Source organism: Bombina bombina, chromosome 5 (genome assembly GCF_027579735.1).
Source record: "Bombina bombina isolate aBomBom1 chromosome 5, aBomBom1.pri, whole genome shotgun sequence".
Lineage (NCBI taxonomy): Eukaryota > Metazoa > Chordata > Amphibia > Anura > Bombinatoridae > Bombina > Bombina bombina.
This window is the reverse complement of record NC_069503.1, coordinates 108,010,463-108,033,519: the sequence shown is the minus strand read 5'-3', so window position 1 is coordinate 108,033,519 and position 23,057 is coordinate 108,010,463. Positions and strand designations below refer to the sequence as shown.

At 41.8% G+C, this 23,057-nt stretch overlaps 1 protein-coding gene across 1 annotated transcript in view; it reads right to left on the bottom strand.

The window, feature by feature from the left end:
- Positions 1-227: 227 nt before the first annotated feature.
- Positions 228-23,057, bottom strand: part of LOC128660020 (oocyte zinc finger protein XlCOF6-like) — a 286,538-nt gene continuing 263,708 nt past the window's right edge. The window contains exons 3-4 of the mRNA XM_053713621.1: positions 3,779-3,891; positions 228-2,446 (exon numbers count right to left, since the gene is read on the bottom strand). Of these exons, the coding sequence (XP_053569596.1) occupies positions 672-2,446; positions 3,779-3,797 (1,794 nt within the window). The 5' untranslated portion in view covers positions 3,798-3,891 and the 3' untranslated portion in view covers positions 228-671. The remainder of the gene's footprint in view (positions 2,447-3,778; positions 3,892-23,057) is intronic.

The window sequence follows — 23,057 nt, the reverse complement described above, 5'->3', positions numbered from 1 at the left end:
GTCAGAGTGTAAAGGGAAGGTTGAAGGTACTCATTTTTATAGGGTTATACATGTAACGCCCCTACTGACAGGTGTAAATATATATGCATTTGGTACAGACATTGTTAAAAGGACAGCATTTAAAAATAATATATATATATATATATATATATATATATATATATATATATATATATATATATATATATTCAATTACTATGTAGCCGCTGATTAGATCATTGGGAACATAGCATATTCTTAAAAATTACAACTCAAGATATTTACATAGTAGAGGTTAAGAACCCATTGCGTTAAGTGGCCACTGCTATAGGATATCTAGGTATTCTGAATATCATATCAATGGTCTTCTACAAAATAAAGTTTGTTTTGCTACATTGCTCTTTTGGTTTTTATTTTTTATATCATCACGATGCTCAGTGATGCGGTCTTTGATCGCTCTTTTTGTTTCTCCCACATAGAAAGTGTTTTGTGATAACTGAATGGCACAGGATAATTTTTCTACTTTATAAACATGTGAAAGATTTTTCTCCTGTGTGATTCAGTTTTCAGTCTATCCACTCGTGTAAACCTTTTTCCACACTCAGTCACACAGGAGAAAAGCCTTTCACAAGTACAGACTCCTTTCATGAGTTTTCAGACTATTTATTTGTGTAAAACTTTTTCCACCCTCTTTACATGTGAAAGGCTTTTCTCCTGTGTGACTGACTCCTTTCATGAATTTTCAGACCATTTATTTGTGTAAAACTTTTTCCACACATTGTACATGTGAAAGGCTTTTCTCCTGTGTGACTTCTTTCATGAATTTTCAGATTACTTATAAGTAAAAAACATTTTCCACACTCTGCACATGTGAAAGGCTTTTCTCCTGTGTGACGCCTTTCATGAGTTTTCAAACTATCCATTCGTGTAAACCTTTTTCCACACTCTATACATGCAAAAGGCTTTTCCCCTGTGTGAATCATTTTATGAGTATTCAGATGACTCATTTGTGTAAACCTTTTTCCACACTCTGTACATGTGAAAGGCTTTTCTCCTGTGTGACTTCTTTCATGGTTTTTCAGAGCACTTATGTGTGCAAAACTTTTTCCACACTCTGTACATGTGAAAGGATTTTCCCCTGTGTGACTCCTTTCATGAGTTTTCAGACTACTCATATGTGTAAAACTTTTTCCACACTCTGTACATGTGAAAGGATTTCCCCCTGTGTGACTCCTTTCATGAGTTTTCAGACTATTTATATGTGTAAAACTTTTTCCACACTCTGTACATGTGAAAGGCTTTTCTCCTGTGTGAATCCTTTCATGATTTTTCAGAATTTGTATTCGTGTAAAACATTTTCCACACTCTGTACATGTGAAAGGCTTTTCCCCTGTGTGAATCCTTTCATGAGTTTTCAGACTATTTATTAGTGTAAAACATTTTCCACACTCTGTACATGTGAAAGGCTTTTCTTCTGTGTGACTTCTTTCATGAATTTTCAGACTACTCATATGTGTAAAACTTTTTCCACACTCTGTACATGTGAAAGGTTTTTCTCCTGTGTGAATCCTTTCATGAGATTTCAGACTACTCATAAGTGTAAAACTTTTTCTACACTCTGTACATGTGAAAGGCTTTTCACCTGTGTGAATCATATCATGATATTTTAGATCACTCTTGATCCTAAATCCTTTTCCACACTTTGTACATGTGAACGGCTTTTCTCCTGTGTGACTTCTTTCATGAGTTTTCAGATTACTCTTATGTGTAAAACTTTTTCCACATTTTGTACATGTGAAAGATTTCTCCCCTATGTGGGTCTTTTCATGAGATTTGAGATTTCCCTTGGATGTGAAACATTTCCCACACTCATTACATGTGAAAGGCTTCTCCCCTATGTGGCTCTTTTCATGATATCTGAGATTTCCCTTGTATGTGAAACATCTCCCACACTCATTACATGTGAAAGGCTTCTCCCCTGTGTGGATCTTTTTGTGATACATAAGGCCTCCTTTAGATGTGAAACATCTCCCACATTCTGTACACGTGTGAGGTTTCACAACTGTGTGAACTGTGTGGTGTTTAAGGAGATGCAAATTACATGTGAAGCTTTTCTCACATTCTGTACATTTGAATGGTTTCTTATTTGTATGAATCATTTGGCTTGACTTAAGACGTTTCCCTTCCTTAAAATGTTTTGAAAACTCAGTAAATGTGTGTGGTTTATTCTCAGGGATAAGTTCACTAGATAAGTCATAAATGTTGTCCTCTTGTTTGATGACTAAATTACTCTTTGTACATAATGATTGCTGCCCAGTTCCTGCCAGTTCACCATCTTCTTTAAATATCTGCTGTGATAGCCCCAATGTTTGTGAATAGTCATTGGTGTCTAAGACTTTTGGAGTTTGCGGTATCATTCTAATGCTTCCTGTAGTGAAGGATGGATATGAACTATTCAAGCGTTTGTCTACATAAAAAGAAAAGGAATAAAAAAAGTTTATTCTTTATAATGGAATCCATCTTTTTCAAAAATTATATTTATTTACACTCCATAAAATGTCTTCTGTTTTGTGTTAATTTTTAAATTGATTACCCTTTAAATCAAAAATTCAAACAACGGAAGACAAATAATGCAAATATTTCTTCATCATAATAAAATAAAACCCGGATTACTGATGAAAACAAAGTTATAGGTCCCCATTAAAAAATGTGCATGTGTATAATGTTCTTAGCCAGGGAAGAAGTACACCTGTATTCTGGTCAAGAGAGGTGGCATCCACCATTCTCATTTAACATTGCACAAGCAAATGCAAATATAGCCCTGCCCGGCTCATACTAAACAAGTTGGGTGAAAATATGATGGCTTAATCATCACAGACTAATAATTAGTGTGAGATATTTCGAAAGGCTAAGGAGCAGTGATCTTATGATGCTTCTTAGCTTGCTGTTGTAGTTCTATTTATATAATCAGCCAAAAAAATATTACTTTTAATAATACTCCCTGTTAAATTGTTCCCAATGATCCATTTTACCTGCTGGAGTGTATTAAATTGTTTACAAGTAGCTCCTTTACCGCTATTTTGGCATATGAAATAGCTGATTTAGCTTGTGATTTCCCAACCTATACTGAACGTTTTGATACTGGAGTCTCAGCTATTGCATAGCCTAAGTAAACACAGCCAGTAGAAGAAATTACACTGCCAGTGGGGTGCAGGATAGTTAAGTAATACAATTATAATCTTCCATTATTCTATGTATTGAGCTTTAGTTTTCCATACAAATATAAGATAAGGAGGCAAGTCTGTGTACACAAAGTGATAACATAATGAGATCTGATATTACCTCCAAACTCAACCCATTGTTATAGGCTGTGGTTTAAAAGCACAAAACCAGCTACTTCATATACACAAATAAAACTGAAAATGCAATTTCACATACATTTTATATAGAGCAGCTGGTATAACAAGTCCTTGAAAATACATTAACATAAAAACTATTTTACAGTGTACTGTCCCTTTAAATTAAGCACACAAATCAGTGGTGGTTCTGGGGTGGGGAACACTCACTGGTGGAGTTGTGGGTGTCTCACACATGGGAACAAGGTAGGCATAAGTGTAATTATAGGAGTTCCATGAGCTGGGCCAGGGCAGGGGAAGGAAGAGTTGCAAGTATTCTGAGAGCAGGTGTTGACACAAATGTAATTAAAGATGCAGATATAAATATAGTTTATATTTGTTTAATGAGTGATATATTCTATTTTCCCAGTAATTAAAGTCAGCATAATATCTTTTTTACTCACCTAACACATATGAGTTCATGCTGATATCGGGTTCCAATGTCTGTGCTCAGGAAGGTTCCCTTATTCACTCCAGTTACATCAATACCTGATATCTCTCAGTGCTCTGGCCGTGTCTGTAAAAAGTATATTAAAAGGTTTAGACAGATAATAAATAAAGGTTCTGCTTAACTGTACATATGGTATAATTAAAGCCACACATAACAGTTCATGTGATACAGATAAGCTGTTTAGGTTATTACATATGTGCTATTTATTCAGCACAAGCATTTAGTACAGTTAGCTCTGTGGGTGTTATAATTGCCCCTTAAATATTAATATTTCCAGAAATTTACAATATAAGCTCAGGAGTAGACAATCTATTTGTGAGTGGGACATACAACAGCTTTACAAATATATTATAATCATTTTTAATATAATTTATTTGAAAGAGCGACACTTACACATCAACAATATTTTCTCCTGAAAAACAAAATTTATGCTTACCTGATAAATTTATTTCTCTTGTGGTGTATCCAGTCCACGGATTCATCCATTACCTGTGGGATATTCTCCTTCCCAACAGGAAGCTGCAAGAGGACACCCACAGCAGAGCTGTCTATATAGCTCCTCCCCTAACTGCCACCCCCAGTCATTCGACCGAAGACAAGCAAGAAAAAAGGAGAAACAATAGGGTGCAGTGGTGACTGTAGTTTAAAAATAAAAAACACCTGCCTTAAAATGACAGGACGAGCCGTGGACTAGATACACCACAAGAGAAATAAATTTATCAGGTAAGCATAAATTTAGTTTTCTCTTGTAAAGGTATATCCAGTCCACGGGTTCATCCATTACTTGTGGGATACCAATACCAAAGCTTTAGGACACGGATGAAGGGAGGGACAAGGCAGGAACTTAAACGGAAGGCACCACTGCCTGTAAGACCTTTCTCCCAAAAATAGCCTCCGAAGAAGCAAAAGTATCAAATTTATAGAATTTAGAAAAGGTATGAAGCGAAGACCAAGTCACCGCCTTACAAATCTGTTCAACAGAGGCCTCATGTTTAAAAGCCCATGTGGAAGCTACTGCTCTAGTAGAATGAGCTGTAATTCTTTCAGGAGGCTGCTGGCCAGCAGTCTCATAAGCTAAGCGTATTATACTTCTTAGCCAAAAAGAAAGGGAAGTTGCCGAAGCCTTTTGGCCTCTCCTCTATCCAGAGTAGACAACAAACAAAGCAAATGTTTGACGAAAATCTTTCGTAGCTTGTAAATAAAACTTTAAAGCACGAACCACATCAAGATTGTGTAATAGACGTTCCTTCTTTGAAGAAGGATTAGGACATAGTGAAGGAAAAACAATCTCCTGATTGATATTCTTATTAGATACCACCTTAGGAAGAAACCCAGGTTTGGTACGTAACACTACCTTATCTGCATGGAAAATCAGATAAGGGGAATCACATTGTAAAGCAGATAACTCCGAAACTCTTCGAGCCGAGGAGATAGCTACTAAAAACAGAACTTTCCAAGATAAAAGCTTAATATTTATGGAATGCAAAGGTTCAAACTGAACCCCTTGAAGAACTTTAAGAACTAAATTTAAACTCCATGGTGGAGCAACAGGTTTAAACACAGGCTTGATTCTAACTAAAGCCTGACAAAACGCCTGAACCTCAGCCAGACGCTTGTGCAAAAGAATACAGAGAAGAAATCTGTCCCTTTAAGGAACTAGCTGACAATCCCTTCTCTAATCCTTCTTGGAGAAAAGATAATATCCTAGGAATCCTGACCTTACTCCATGAGTAACCCTTGGATTCACACCAATGAAGATATTTACACCATATTTTATGATAGATTTTCCTGGTGACAGGCTTTCGAGCCTGAATTAAAGGTATCAATGACCGATTCAGAAAAACCACGCTTTGATAGAATCAAGCGTTCAATCTCCAAGCAGTCGGACGTAGAGAAATTAGATTTGGATGTTTGAAGGGACCTTGAAGTAGAAGGTCCTGCCTTAGCGTCAGAGTCCATGGTGGAAAGGATGACATGTCCACCAGATCTGCATACCAAGTCCTGCGTTGCCACGCAGGGGCTATCAAGATCACCGAAGCTCTCTCCTGCTTGATCTTGGCAATCAGACGAGGGAGCAGAGGAAATGGTGGAAACACATAAGCCAGGCTGAAGGACCAGGGCACTGCTAGAGCATCTATCAGCGCTGCCTTGGGATCCCTGGACCTGGACCTGTAACAAGGAAGCTTGGCGTTCTGATGAGATGCCATGAGATCCAGTTCTGGTTTGCCCCATAGTTGGATCAACTGGGCAAATACCTCCGGATGGAGCTCCCACTCCCCCGGATGAAAAGTCTGCCTCCCAGTTCTCTACTCCTGGGATATGGATAGCTGAGAGATGGCAAGAGTGAACCTCTGCCCATAGAATTATCTTTGAAACCTCCAACATTGCCAGGGGGCTCCTTGTTCCCCCCTGATGGTTGATATAGGCTACAGTGGTGATGTTGTCCGACTGAAATCTGATGAACCTGAACGTAGCTAGCTGAGGCCAAGCCTGAAGAGCATTGAATATCTCTCTTAGTTCCAGAATGTTTATCGGAAGGAGGGTCTACTCCCGAGTCCACGAACCCTGAGCCATCAGGGAGTTCCAGACTGCACCCCAGCCCAGAAGGCTGGCATCTGTCGTTACTATAGTCCATTCTGGCCTGCGGAAACTCATTCCCTTGGACAGATGGACCCGAGATAGCCACCAGAGAAGAGAATCCCTGGTCTCTTGATCCATATTTAGTAGAGGGGACAAATCTGTGTAATCCCCATTCCACTGATTGAGCATGCAAAGTTGCAGTGGTCTGAGATGTAGGCGGGCAAACGGAACTATGTCCATTGCCACTACCATTAATCCGATTACCTCCATACACTGAGCCACTGACGGATGAGAAGTGGAATAAAGAGCACGGCAGGAAGTTAGAAGTTTTGACAACCTGACCTCTGTCAGATAAATCTTCATTTCTACTGAATCTATCAGAGTTCCTAGGAAGGAAACTCTTGTGAGAGGGGAGCGAGAACACTTTCCTTCGTTCACCTTCCACCCGTGAGACCTCAGGAATGCCAGAACAATGTCCGTATGGGACCTGGCGATTTGAAAAGTCGATGCCTGTATCAGGATGTAGTCTAGGTAAGGGGCCACTGCTATACCCCGTGGCCTTAGAACCGCCAGAAGGGACCCTAGAACCTTTGTAAAGATTCTTGGTGCCGTGGCTAACCCAAAGGGAAGAGCCACAAACTGGTAATGCCTGTCTAGGAAGGCGAACCTGAGAAACTGATGATGATCCCTGTGTATCGGAATGTGTAGATAAGCATCCTTTAAATCCACGGAAGTCATATATTGACCCTCCTGGATCATAGGTAGGATGGTTCGGATAGTCTCCATCTTGAAGGATGGGACCCTGAGAAATTTGTTTAGGATCTTGAGATCCAAGATTGATCTGAAAGTTCCCTCTTTCTTGGAACTATAAACAGATTTGAATAGAAGCCCTGCCCCTATTCCTCCTTTGGAACTGGGTGGATCACTCACATAACCAGTAGGTCTTGAACGCAATGTAAGAATGCCTCTCTCTTTATCTGGTTTGCAGATAATTGTGAGAGATGAAATCTCCCCTTTGGAGATGAAGCTTTGAAATCCAGAAGATATCCCTGGGAAACAATCTCCAGAGCCCAGGGATCCTGGATGTCTCTTGCCCAAGCCTGGGCGAAGAGAGAAAGTCTGCCCCCCTACTAGATCCGGTCCCGGATCGGGGGCTACTCCTTCCTGCTGTCTTAGAGGCAGCAGCAGGCTTTTTGGCCTGTTTCCCCTTGTTCCAAGCCTGATTAGGTCTCCAGACTGGCTTGGACTGGGCAAAATTTCCCTCTTGTTTTGTAGATCCTGGGGAAGGGCGTGGCCTTTTCCTCCAGTAATATCAGAAATGATCTCCTTCAGTCCAGGCCCAAATAGGGTCTGCCCTTTGAAGGGGATATTGAGAAGTTTAGACTTTGAAGTGACATCAGCTGACCAGGATTTAAGCCATAGCGCCCTACGCGCTTGAATGGCAAAACCTGAATTTTTAGCCGTTAGCTTGGTTAAATGAAAAACGGCATCAGAAATAAATGAATTGGCTAATTTAAGAGCTTTAAGCCTGTCAAGGATATCATCCAACGGGGTCTCTACCTGTAGAGCCTCCTCCAGAGACTCGAACCAGAAAGCCGCTGCAGCAGTGACTGGGGCAATGCATGCAAAAGGCTGGAGAATAAAACCTTGTTGTATAAAGATTTTCTTAAGGAAACCCTCTAATTTTTTATCCATAGGATCTAGGAAAGCCCAACTGTCCTCGACAGGAATAGTTGTACGCTTAGCTAGGGTAGAGACTGCTCCCTCCACCTTAGGGACCGTTTGCCACAAGTCCCGTGTAGCGGCATCTATAGGAAACATCTTTTTAAAAGCAGCAGGGGGAAAGAATGGTACACCTGGTCTATCCCATTCCTTAGTAATAATTTCTGAAAACCTCTTAGGGATTGGAAAAACGTCAGTGTAAACAGGCACTGCAAAGTATTTGTCCATTTTACACAATTTCTCTGGGACTACAATGGTGTCACAGTCATCCAGAGTCGCTAAAACCTCCCTGAGCAACACGCGGAGGTGTTCAAGCTTAAATTTAAATGCTGTCATTTCAGAGTCAGACTGAAGTAACGCCTTCTCTGAATCAGAGAAGTCACCCACAGATAGAAGCTCTCCTGCTTCAACTTCTGCACATTGTGAGGGTATATCAGACATAGCTACTAAAGCGTCAGAGAGCTCTGTATTTGTTCTAGCCCCAGAGCTGTCTCACTTTCCTTGTAACCCTGGCAGTTTGGACAATACCTCTGTGAGGGTATGATTCATAACTGCCGCCATGTCTTGTAAGGTAAACGCATTGGACGCGCTAGATGTACTTGGCGTCCCTTGAGCGGGAGTTATAGGTTCTGACACGTGGGGAGAGCTAGATGGCATAACCTCCCTTTTGTCAGTCTCAGAAACCTCAGGTGATAAATCTTTAAAAGCCATAATATGGTCTTTATAAAACTTATAGAAAGGTCAGTGCATTTGGTACACATTCTAAGAGGGGGTTCCACAATGGCTTCTAAACATAATGAACAAGGAGTTTCCTCTATGTCAGACATGTTTAACAGACTAGTAATGAGACCAGCAAGCTTGGAAAACACTTTAATAAATGTGAAAAAAGCAATAATATAAAAACGGTACTGTGCCTTTAAGAGAAAAAAACTACCACATAAACTGCAAAACAGTGATAAAAAACAGAATTTATGCTTACCTGATAAATTACTTTCTCTTGCGGTGTATCCAGTCCACGGCTTCATCCTTTTCTTGTGGGATATTCTCATTCCCTACAGGAAGTGGCAAAGAGAGCACACAGCAGAGCTGCCCATATAGCTCCCCCCTAACTCCGCGCCCCAGTCAGTCGACCGAAGGTTAGGAGAAAAAGGAGAAACCATAGGGTGCCGTGGTGACTGTAGTTTAAACAAAAAAAATATTTACCTGACTTAATTGCCAGGGCGGGCCATGGACTGGATACACCGCAAGAGAAAGTAATTTATCAGGTAAGCATAAATTCTGTTTTCTCTTGCAAGGTGTATCCAGTCCACGGCTTCATCCTTTACTTGTGGGATACCAATACCAAAGCTTTAGGACACGGATGAAGGGAGGGAACAAGACAGGTACCTTAAACGGAAGGCACCACTGCTTGCAAAACCTCTCTCCCAAAAATAGCCTCCGAAGAAGCAAAAGTATTGAATTTGTAAAATTTGGCAAAAGTATGCAGTGAAGACCAAGTTGCTGCCTTACAAATCTGTTCAACAGAAGCCTCATTCTTGAAAGCCCATGTGGAAGCCACTGCTCTGGTAGAATGAGCAGTAATTCGTTCAGGAGGCTGCTGGCCAGCAGTCTCGTAAGCCAACCTGATGATGATTTTCAGCCAGAAGGAAAGAGAGGTAGCAGTCGCTTTCTGACCTCTCCTCTTACCAGAATAAATTAAATAAATAAAAGTCTTTAGTTGCTTGTAAATAGAATTTTAATGCACAAACCACATCAAGATTGTGTAGCAGGCGTTCCTTCTTTGAAGATTGGTTCGGACACAGAGAAGGAACTATTATTTCCTGGTTAATATTCTTGTTAGAAACAACCTTAGGAAGAAAACCAGGTTTGGTACGCAAAACAACCTTATCTGCGTGAAACACCAGGTAAGGTGAATCACACTGTAAAGCAGACAATTCTGATACTCTTCGAGCAGAGGATATAGCTACCAAAAACAAAACTTTCCAAGATAATAACTTAATATCCATGGAATGTAAAGGTTCAAACGGAACCCCTTGAAGAACTGAAAGAACTAGATTAAGACTCCATGGCGGAGCCACAGGTTTATAAACAGGCTTGATTCTGACTAGAGCCTGAGCAAACGCTTGAACGTCTGGTACCTCTGCCAGACGCTTGTGTAAGAGAATAGACAGAGCAGATATCTGTCCCTTTAAGGAACTAGCTGACAATCCTTTCTCCAATCCTTCTTGGAGAAAAGACAATATTCTGGGAATCCTAACCTTACTCCATGAGTAACCCTTGGATTCACACCAACAAAGATATTTTCGCCATATATTATGGTAGATTTTCCTAGTGACAGGCTTTCTAGCCTGAATCAGAGTATCTATAACTGACTCAGAGAAACCACGCTTTGATAGAATTAAGCGTTCAATCTCCAAGCAGTCAGACGCGGAGAAACTAGATTGGGATGCTTGAATGGTCCCTGTATTAGAAGATCCTGCCTCAATGGCAGTGTCCATGGTGGAACAGATGACATGTCCACTAGGTCTGCATACAAAGTCCTGCGTGGCCACGCGGGCGCTATCAGAATCACCGAAGCCTTCTCCTGCTTGATTCTGGCGACCAGACGAGGGAGAAGAGGAAACAGTGGAAAGACATAAGGCAGATTGAAGGACCAAGGCGCTGCTAGAGCATCTATCAAAACCGCCTTGGGGTCCCTGGAACTGGATCCGTAGAGAGGAAGTTTGGTGTTCTGACGGGACGCCATCAGATCCAATTCTGGAGTGCCCCATAGCTGAATCAGCTGAGCAAAAACCTCCGGGTGGAGTTCCCACTCCCCCGGGTGAAAAGTCTGACGACTTAGAAAATCCGCTTCCCAGTTGTCCACTCCTGGGATGTGAATTGCTGAGAGATGGCAGGAGTGATCCTCCGCCCACCTGATTATTCTGGAGACTTCCTTCATCGCTAAGGAACTCTTCGTTCCCCCCTGATGATTGATGTAAGCTACAGTCGTGATGTTGTCCGACTGAAATCTGATGAATTTGGCCACAGCTAGTTGAGGCCATGCCTGAAGCGCATTGAATATCGCTCTCAGTTCCAAAATGTTTATCGGGAGAAGAGATTCTTCCCAAGACCATAGGCCCTAAGCTTTCAGGGAGTCCCAGACTGCACCCCAGCCTAACAGACTGGCATCGGTCGTTAAAATGATCCATTCTGGTCTGCGGAAACATGTTCCCTGAGACAACCACCAGAGAAGAGAGTCTCTAGTCCTCTGGTCCAATTGTATCTGAGGAGACAAGTCTGCGTAATCCCCATTCCACTGTTTGAGCATGCACAGTTGCAGTGGTCTGAGATGTATTCGAGCAAAAGGGACTTTGTCCATTGCCGCTACCATTAATCCGATTGCCTCCATGCACTGAGCTATAGATGGCTGAGGAGTGGAATGAAGTACTCGGCAAGTAGCTAAAAGCTTTAACTTTCTGACCTCCGTCAGAAATATTTTCATTTCTACCGAATCTATTAGTGTTCCCAGGAAGGGAACCCTTGTGAACGGGGACAGAGAACTCTTTTCGATGTTCACCTTCCACCCGTGGGACCTTAGAAAGGCCAGTACAATCTTCGTGTGAGCCTTGGCTCTGGGAAAAGACGACGCCTGAATTAGGATATTGTCTAGATAAGGCGCTACTGCTATGCCCCGCGGTCTTAGCACCGCCAGAAGGGAACCTAGCACCTTTGTGAAAATTCTGGGAGCAGTGGCCAAACCGAAGGGAAGAGCCACGAACTGGTAATGCTTGTCCAGAAAAGCGAACCTGAGAAACTGGAGATGATCTTTGTGGATAGGGATATGTAGGTACGCATCCTTTAAATCAACGGTAGTCATATATTGACCTTCCTGGATCATTGGTAAGATCGTTCGAATGGTCTCCATCTTGAATGATGGGACTCTGAGGAATTTGTTTAGAATTTTTAGATCCAGGATTGGTCTGAAAGTTGCCTCTTTTTTGGGAACCACAAACAGGTTTGAGTAAAAGCCTGTTCCTTGTTCTGCAATTGGAACTGAACATATCACTCCCATCGTGAGTAGATCTTCTACACAGCGTAAGAACGCCTCTTTCTTTGTCTGGTCTGAAGACAGACGAGAAATGTGAAACCTTCCCCTTGGAGGGGAGTCCTTGAATTCTAGAAGATATCCCTGGGTAACAATCTCTACTGCCCAGGGATCGTGAACATCTCTTGCCCAAGCCTGAGCGAAGAGAGAGAGTCTGCCCCCTACCAGATCCGGTCCCGGATCGGGGGCTACCCCTTCATGCTGTCTTGGTATCAGCTGAAGGCTTTTTGGCCTGTTTACCCTTGTTCCAGCCCTGGTAAGGCTTCCAGTTTGCCTTGGGCTGTGAAGCGTTACCCTCTTGCTTTGCAGCTGTAGAGGCTGAAGCGGGACTGCTCCTGAAGTTACGAAAGGAACGAAAATTAGCTTTGTTTTTAGCCCTAAAGGGCTTGTCCTGGGGGAGAGCATGGCCCTTTCCCCCGGTGATTTCTGAAATAATCTCTTTCAATTCTGGCCCGAAAAGGGTCTTTCCTTTGAAAGGGATATTTAATAATTTGGATTTTGACGACACATCGGCAGACCATGACTTGAGCCCAAGAGCCCTGCGCGCCATAATGGCGAAACCTGAATTTTTAGCCGCTAACTTAGCTAATTGCAAAGCGGCATCTGTGATAAAAGAATTAGCCAGCTTTAGAGCCTTAATTCTATCCATAATTTCGTCATAAGAGGTCTCCGTCTGGAGCGACTCCTCCAGCGCCTCAAACCAGAAAGCCACTGCAGTAGTTATAGGAATAATGCAGGCAATAGGTTGGAGAAGGAAACCTTGTAACTTTTTATCCATAGGATCTTTAAAAGCACAGTCCTGTGTGGGAATAGCAATGGATTTTAGTTACAACATGCTAAAATCATTTTCCTCTCAGCAGAATTGTTCATCACATTTCTGCTATAGAGTAAATAGTACAAACCGGTACTATTTAAAAACAACAAACTCTTGATTGAAGATATAAAACTACAAATCTAACACCACATTCACTTTACCCTTCCGCAGAGTGGCCCTTCTGTCAGAGCCGGCAAAGAGAATGACTAGGGGGCGGAGCTAGGGGGGGAGCTATATGGGCAGCTCCGCTGTGTGCTCTCTTTGCCACTTCCTGTAGGGAATGAGAATATCCCACAAGAAAAGGATGAAGCCGTGGACTGGATACACCTTGCAAGAGAAAGTAGTAAACTCTACAAAATTTTTACAGTGTGTATAAGGGACTAAAGCAGCATTGCACCCACTTGCAAATGGATGATTAACCCCTCAGGCCCAAAAACGAATTAGAAAAACGTTAAAACTGCTAACAAACAGTCAAACACCCTGCCACAGCTCTGCTGTGGCTCCTACTTGCCCTTAAATACGATTTTTGCAGGAACAAAACCCTCTATAGAGGTCCTATAAGCCAGAGGACTACTTCAGGGAAGCTGGATGTCTCAGACTGAAAATCAACTGCGCATTTAGAGCGTGAAAATAGGCCCCTCCCACCATGCACTCAAAGTCAGAGGGCTTTGAAAAAGTACTCCTAGGAGTAATCTAACAAGCCATGTGGAAACTAGGACCCAAATAAAGATTTATCACCCTCAGAGAAAAAACGTTTTTATCTTTATAAATCATGCAAACGTTTTTACACTAATATAAGTATTAACATGAATGTTATCCTTTTTTGCAAGCATGATCCCAGTTGTTGTTAAATCACTGTAGAAAAAAATATACTGAACATACCTCAAAGCCGGCAATCTACAGACCGTCCCCCCAACTGAAGTTTTCTTTCCATACTCTTCAGTTATGTGTGAGAACAGCAATGGAGCTTAGTTACAAACTGCTAAGATCATCAAACCTCCAGGCAGAAGTCTTCTTCCAATTTCTGCCTGAGAGTAAAAACATTACAACGCCGGTACCGTTTAAAAATAACAAACTTTTGATTGAAGGTAAAAACTACACTAAGTCACCACATCTCTCTTGATACTTCCTTTCTTGTCGAGAGCTGCAAGAGAATGACTGGGGGTGGCAGTTAGGGGAGGAGCTATATAGACAGCTCTGCTGTGGGTGTCCTCTTGCAGCTTCCTGTTGGGAAGGAGAATATCCCACAAGTAATGGATGAACCCGTGGACTGGATACACCTTTACAAGAGAAAGAAATGTTAAATAAGATTTGTTTAAGTGTAAATTAAATCTAATACTACAGTATTGGTATTGTACTTCCTACTAATTTCACTGTCACACATTTTTATTCACTAAAAATAAAGGGCTAGATTACAAGTGGTGTGGTAAAATGTGTTTTCGCATTCTCGAAAACTTCGCTAGAGTTCATTTTTGCATCTGTTGGGTTGCACTCATATTACAAGTTAAAAAAAATAATATGCGCAAGCGTTAACCTGACTAGCGAAAAAATCCTAACTTAAATTATCGCGTTCATGTAATCCCCCATAGAAATCAATGGAGAGAAACCCAACACCCGACTATTGCGCAAACAAAATCCCATTTTCGCATTCCCTATAGAAGTCAATAGAACAAAACATTGTTGGAAAAAAAACTAACATCCATTGCGCAAACAATGTAGTATATTCGTGTTAGCAAATGTAAATACATAGTTAAACTCTTTATTAAATACTAGTCCTAAAGCCCGTTCACACGGGCCATTTTTTGCAGTACAGCAGTCCCACCTCTTGCGCTCTCTCCCCCCTCTCTTTTGAGCTCTCTCCCCCCCTCTTTTGCGCTCTCTCTCCCCCCCTCTTTTGCGCTCTCTCTCCCCCCCTCTTTTTTGCGCTCTCTCTCTCGCTCTCCCCCTTCTTCTCTTTTGCGCTCTCTCTCTCTCTCCCCCCTTCTTCTCTTTTGCTCTCTCTCTCCCCCTCTTTTGCACTCTCCCTCCCCCCTTCTATTTTGCGCTCTCTCTCCCCCCTCTTTTGCGCTCTCTCTCCCCCCTCTTTTGCGCTCTCTCTCCCCCCCTCTTTTGCGCTCTCTCTCCCCCCCCTCTTTTGCGCTCTCTCTCCCCCCCCTCTTTTGCGCACTCTCTCCCCCCTTTTTTGCGCACTCTCTCCCCCCTCTTTTGCGCACTCTCTCCCCCCTCTCTTTTGCGCACTCTCTCCCCCCTCTCTTTTGCGCACTCTCTCCCCCCTCTCTTTTGCGCACTCTCTCCCCCCTCTCTTTTGCGCACTCTCTCCCCCCTCTTTTGCGCTCTCTCTCCCACTCTTTTGATCTCTCTCTCTCCCCCATCTCTTTTGCGCTCTATTCCCCCTCTCTTCTGAGCTCTCTCTCTCCCCCATCTCTTTTGCGCTCTCTCTCCCCCCTCTCTTTTGAGCTCTCTCTCTCCCCCATCTCTTTTGCTCTCTCTCTCCCCCCCTCTCTTCGCACTCTCTCCCCCCTCTTTTGCGCTCTCTCTCCCCCTCTCTTTTGCGCTCTATTCCCCCTCTCTTTTGAGCTCTCTCTCCCCCCCTCTTTTGAGCTCTCTCTCTCCCCCATCTCTTTTGCGCTCTCTCTCCCCCCTCTCTCTCTCCCCCTCTCTTTTGCGCTCTCTCCCCCCCTCTTTTGATCTCTCTCCCCCATCTCTTTTGCGCTCTATCCCCTCTCTCTTTTTTTTTTTTTGAATGAAACTTTATTCAGAATATGTTAAAAGAATTAACTGATGGAACAAGGTCAAAACTTTTGTAACATTACAATTCCAACAGGGTCCATAGTTGCAAAATACACATAGACTTTAAAGGTACATGAAACCAATTCCCCTTATTTCATGACTCAGATAGGGCAGCAGTTCCAAACAACTTTCCAAACCACTTCTATTATCAAATTATCTTCATATTCTTGGTATCCTTTATTGAAAAATAGGAAGGTAAATGACGAGTGTGCATGTGTCTGCAGCAGTACATAGAAGCAGTTAAAGGGACACAAAACCCAGCATTTTTCTTACATGATTTAGGTATAACATACAATTTCAAACAACTTTCCAACTGACCTCCACTATCCCATTTGCTTCAATCCCTCTGTATCCTTTGTTAAAGGTGCAGCAATGCACTACTGGGAGTAATCTAAGCACATCAGGTGAACTAATCAAAAAAGGCTTCTATGTTCAGTCACCAATCCGCAGCTAGCTCCCAATAATGCATTGCTACTCCTGAGCCTACCTAGGTATACTTTCAACAAAGGATACCAAGGGGACAAAGAAAATTCCAAAATAGAAGTAAATTGGACAGCCGTCCAAAATTGTGTGCTTTATTCGAATCTTGAAATATGTTTTTGTGTTTTATGTCCCTTTAAACATTAGCAACAATACTAGATGGTATCCCTATTTTCTGTCAAGTAGTGCTGCAGACATGTGCATGCTATCTGGATATGCATTTATTAAAGAATAAGATGGCAATGATACAAAATTGAAAATAGAAGTAAATTGGACACTTCTTTAAAACTGTATTCACTATCTGAACCACGAACGTAAAAAAAAATGGGTCTTATGTCTCCAAGTATAATCTAAAAGCTTGTTTAGTGTAATTTGTTTGTGGTAACAGTTTACACTAGTGTTCAACTTAGTTTCCCTACAGTTAACCCATAGTATAAACTGTTGCTTTAATGAAAGAAGTTATGTGAGATTTTATTTTTGTGCAACGTCCCTCTTTTTTTTTTTTTTTTATATAACTTTTATTGGGGCATTTAAAATGATGGAAAAACAATATTCATTAAAACCACAGGAAACAATTTTAACTTAAATGGCATGGGTGGCTGGAGTGCTATTGGTGAATAGCAAGTCAAAATGACAAGGTTCCCCTTGTAAATCACTTGATGATAAAAATAATAACTGTGTCTGAAAATACCTAGGATGTAGTTTTTTGTTGTTGTTATTTTTATTTGAGGTTCATTTGAAGGCATACAACATCATAAACAATGAATAGATTCACTTGACACATGGGATAAAAATTTCAGTTTCACAGAAGGAACAAAACAATAAAGTAAACAAGAAAGAAACACAGAGCAAATAGTAACTGTGTCATGCGGACTTTATATAGATAAGATCTCAATAAGATGCCTCATTTTTATAGTATTTAATAACCTGCAGTGAACTGTAAAAATGTTATCGGTTACTGAATAGCTATTATAATGAAGGAAACAAGTAATTGATAGGTAGTACGGGAAGAAAGTAGGAGGTAGCTCACATGTGTCACTCATGGACCTTAACTAACTATATTACCTGGCTAGCAATTATGCCATATATACTAGTTGCCATTACTGGGGGTAGAGATAAATAGTACTAGTGAACCCCATTAAAGAGTGATGAATCATAAGTTCCACAATATATCATGGGGTTTAACTGTGCATTCAATCATATAAATAAGATGCCGTATCGGCCGCATACAGCACCTCCTTGACCTTAGTTAATATACTACAATTTAATAGCATAGCATAGAAATAAGTGTTATAATGCAACTCTATTGATCAGAGGGAAAGAGCACCATGGGGACAAATTGTTTACACAAGAGAGTACATATGGCTGTCAGTGAATAACTTATGTAAACTATATCTCTGTAGGGCCACGCTTATCAAATAATGTCTAGCCAAGACAAGGGAAATGATGGGTAAACTGTGTTAGGTTAGGCTGTGAGAATTTTAACTTTGGGAGAGATTTATGGAGGTAATTCTTACTCAATAATAAGAAACAAATAGAACACATACCAATACTGAGGAGCAAGTTTAGCTAGTCATGAAACTCTTAAGTGAGAAAAAAAAAAAAAAAGAAACATGCAAAAAACAACTGAATAACTGGCTGCAATGAGAAGTTCGTGGAGATGAATGTTCCAAGATAATTTTCGCTGGGTCCACTAGTAGGCATGATGATTATTAGCTGGTCTTGGAATTCTCATATGCATAACTATCCCATGCTGAGCTGAGAATAAGCAAATATATGTCCCAGCTTTTAGTTTAGTACTTCACTTGGGCTTTTCAGATATTTGCGAGTCTGCACTGTCTGTGGTCAATCATATATCATATACTAGCCTTTCCAACAAAAACAGTAACATTACCTCTAAAACTCCAAGGGGTCTTGAGTAAACAAAAGCTGGCTATAACAGTTTACATATGTACACACACACACAAAAAAAAGGAAGCGTCTAGCCCACTCCTATGCGTGGACTGCTCAAAGTCTTTAGCCCCTCTCTGTCTATTGGAAGCAATATGCACAAGTATGTACCTGCCTTTATGCGAGAATGAATACTCAATTCCCCATTTATAGGCCCCGTCAGCTTGGGGTAGCAGACATCCCTTCCATATTTTACCTGTGAGGGAAGAAGTCTCGTAAAATGGACAGCTCTGTAGATCTGCTAAGGATACTATCTCCCTGTAGGTTTGCGGGCAGCCGGGCTGGGTCTTCTCAAAGTTGGGGTTAGCCGCTCTTTCCAGCCCTACAATGTGAGCTCCCCAAAGATTTATGTATTCATGACCACCATCCTCCGTCTCAGCGCAAACAGGCAATATCTCCCTCAATAGCATTATCGAAGACGGTGCCAAAAATCTCCCCATGCATCCACCGGGGACTTCCCTCGTTGTCATTCTGGGGATCTGATGCATACTGTTGTTCCCCCACTGACCTGGCAACGTCTCTGCATCTACCTCTGCATCCAGTGTGTACTCATCTCTCTGTAGGCGCTGTGCGGACATCAATGTTTTTAGCAGGACGCTCTTTGACTCCCCCTGCAAGTGGGAGGTAGGGGCTTGCTCAGCTTCTTTTTCTATACTGTCCGGCATAAAATTGGCAGCCATATTTTGTGGGGACTGTTGTGGACAGTCCGGTTTTAGTCTCCTAACGACTTGGACAGACGCAAAGAGATCACATAGCTCCTGTGTCAGGTTTCGGTAGTGTTCATCAATGAGCTGGGTTATCTGAAACTCCCATCAGTTTAGAGCCTCCATTTGCTATGTATATTTGCAATATTGTCGGTAGCTCTCTTAGTAAGTAGGTCTGGCTAGACAATTCCTTCCTTAAATATGCAGGCAGACTATCCTTGTCTGGCAGTATTAATCCTAGTACAGGATACCATAACCCCGGCAATGGGGGGGGGGGAAGGGGGGGTCAGTGTGCGGCAGCCCCGGACCTGCGTTCAGTAATCTCCACAAGACCTGAATTAAGATGGCGTCCAGCCCTGCGAGAGGACTAACACGCAGTCATCTCAGAAAACATAGGCGAAAACAAAGTCCAAAGCATCTGCTCTCAGAGTGTATGCAATCCCAAGTAACAGATAAGATCAAATTCTCCAATTTGATGTGTCAGGAACGATCTGCCACTGTCATATCCTCTACTAGTACATTAAGGCTACACTATAAACATAAAGCTATACAATTTATTAGCACTTTGAAGATGAAGATCTGCACTTTGTAATAACCCCTTCACTTATACAGAGATCTACCCAGTGTATTAACCCCTTACATTAAGACAAAGTGTGTATTAACCCTCCAATAGCACAGAGAGCTGCACAGTGAGTATTAAACCTTCACGAGCAAAGAGAGCAGCACAGAGTGTATTAACCCTTCCCTACTACAGTATGTATTAACCATTCACTATCACTGAGAGCAGCACAGTGCGTATTAGCACAGAGAGCAGCACGGCGTGTATTAACCCTTCCCTACTACAGTGTGTATTAATCATTCACTATCACTGAGAGCAGCACAGTGCGTATTAACCCTTCACTAGCACAGAGAGCAGCACAGTGCGTATTAACCCTTCACTAGCACAGAGAGCAGTACAGTGTGTATTAACCCTTCACTAGCACAGAGAGCAGCACAGTGCGTATTAACCTATTCACTAGCACAGAGAGCAGCACAGTGTGTATTAACCCTTCACTAGCACAGAGAGATGCACAGTGTGTATTAACCCTTCACTAGTTCAGAGACCTGCACAGTGTGTATTAACCCCTTCACTAGCACAGAGAGCAGCACAGTGTGTATTAACCCCTTCACTAGCACAGAGAGTAGCGCAGTGTGTATTAACCCTTCACTAGCACAGAGAGATGCACAGTGTGTATTAACCCTTCACTAGCACAGAGAGATGCACAGTGTGTATTAACCCTTCACTAGCACAGAGAGATGCACAGTGTGTATTAACCCTTCACTAGCACAGAGAGCTACACAGTGTGTATTAACCCTTCACTAGCACAGAGAGCTACACAGTGTGTATTAACCCTTCACTAGCACAGAGAGCTGCACAGTGTGTATTAACCCTTCACTAGTACAGAGAGTAGTGCAGTGTGTATTAACCCCTTCACTAGCAGAGAGTAGTGCAGTGTGTATTAACCCCTTCACTAGCACAGAGAGCAGCACAGTGTGTAGTAACCCTTCACTAGCACAGAGAGCAGCACAGTGTGTATTAACCCTTCACTAGCACAGAGAGCAGCACAGTGTGTAGTAACCCTTCACTAGCACAGAGTGTATTAACCCTTCACTAACACAGAGCAGCACAGTGTATATTAACCCTTCACTAGCACAGAGAGTAGCACAATGTATATTAACCCTTCACTAGCACAGAGAGTAGCACAGTGTATATTAACCCCTTCACTAGCACAGAGAGCAGCACAGTGTATATTAACCCTTCACTAGTACAGAGAGCTGCACAGTGTGTATTAACCCTTCAGTAGCACAGAGCTGCACAGTGGGTATTAACCCTTCACTAGCACAGAGAGCTGCACAGTGGGTATTAACCCTTCACTAGCACAGAGAGATGCACAGTGTGTATTAACCCTTCACTAGCACAGAGAGCAGCACAATGTGTATTAACCCTTCACTAGCACAGAGAGCTACAGTGTGTATTAACCCCTTCACTTCCACAGAAAGCTGCACGGTGTGTATTAACCCTTCACAAGCACAAAAAATTGAACAGCACTTAGTATCCCATTACCTTGCACAAGCAGAACAACAATTATAACAATTATAAACTTTTTAAGAAAACTAGAAAGTAACTAAAAACGTTTTATCACACAATACACAGCCTGACTCACTCACCCAGCAACAGCTGCACAGGAAGTAAATGGGAGGGGAACAAAGGCCAGTGCAATACTGAACTAAATCTCCCAGAATACTCGCTTAGAAGTCACATGTTAAGCAGCAGCCAATCAGACAAAAGAAAATATGCAACCATTTCAAAGACATATTGGATGCTTTTAAACATTTTTAAATGCTGCAAATTCATAAAATTAGTAAATGAGCAAATTGTCACTGTCATATCCTCTACTAGTGCATTAAAGCCTCAGTATATACATAAAGCTATACAATGTATTAGCACTTTGAAGATGAAGATCTGCACTTTTTAATAACCCCTTCACTTATACAGAGATCTACCCAGTGTATTAACCCCTTACATTAAGACAAAGTGTGTATTAACCCTCCAACAGCACAGAGAGCTACACAGTGAGTATCAAACCTTCACTAGCAAAGAGAGCAGCACAGTGTGTATTAACCCTTTCCTACTACAGTGTATATTAACCCTTCACTAGTACAGAGAGCAGCACAGTGTGTATTAACCCTTCACTAGCACACAGAGAGCTGCACAGTGTATTAACCCTTCACTAGCACAGACACAGTGTGTATTAATCCTTAACTAGCACAGAGAGCAGCACAGTGTGTATTAACCCTTCACTAGCACAGACACAGTGTGTATTAATCCTTAACTAGCACAGAGAGCAGCACAGTGTGTATTAACCCTTCACTAGCACAGAGAGCAGCACAGTGTGTATTAACCCTTCACTAGCACAGAGAGCAGCACAGTGTGTATTAACCCTTCATTAGCACTGAGAGCAGCACAGTATGTATTAACCCCTTCACTAGCACAGAGAGAGATGCACAGTGTGTATTAAACCTTCACTAGCACAGAGCAGCACAATGTATATTAACTCCTTCACTAGCACAGAGAGCAGCACAATGTATATTAACCACTTCACTAGCACAGAGAGCACTACAGTGTGTATTAACCCTTCACAAGCACAAAGAATAAAACAGCACTTAGTATCCCATTGCCTGGCACAAGCAGATGAATAACATGCACTAATAGAACAACATTTATAACAATTATAAACTTTTTAAGCAGACTAGAAAGTGACTAAAACGTTTTATCACACAATGCACACGGTAGCGGCTAGATTCTATCCCTCTAAAGGACACTCTGACATCACAGCAGTCACGTGACTGCAGTGATCACATGGTACAGAGAGCTGATTGAGGAAGCAGAAGTACCGGGAGACTCAAATCGATAGGACATTTTTTGCTTTCCTTCTGCTGTCAAGAACTGGTTGTGGGAAAATATTACACATGGGGCCCAACATTTTCTTTTATTCTTTATTTTCTAGGAGAGAAGCTGTTATCTGGGACTGCAGATGAGCAATGGGAAACCACTAAGATAAGTAAACCTGCACTTGTTGTCTGGTTTATGTTTGTGGGGGTATCAGTCATTACATAATTAGTGAAATTCAGCTACAATTGTTAAGCTGTATATTTGAAGCTTGCATTTAAAATGGACATTAATTAATAAGAACAGGAGTTAATTCGCTTATATTGTCAATATATATCTTAACTACCTTCTTTATGTGCAGGTGTTACTACTACACTATGACACCAAGGGGATTATGGAAAGGAAGGGGTTAATGACTGTTCTGTGTATGACTGATGTGGAATAGTTATAGTATTCTGTGTCACTGGTATGAATGGGCATTATTCTCTATTTCCCTGTGTGTAAATGTCTGTGTGTCTGTCTCCTTATGTATGTGACTGTCTCTGTCTCCTTATGTATGTGACTGTCTGTGTCTCTGTCTCCTTATGTATGTGACTGTCTGTGTCTCTGTCTCCTTATGTATGTGACTGTCTGTGTGTCTTTCTCCTTATGTATGTGACTGTCTGTGTCTCTGTC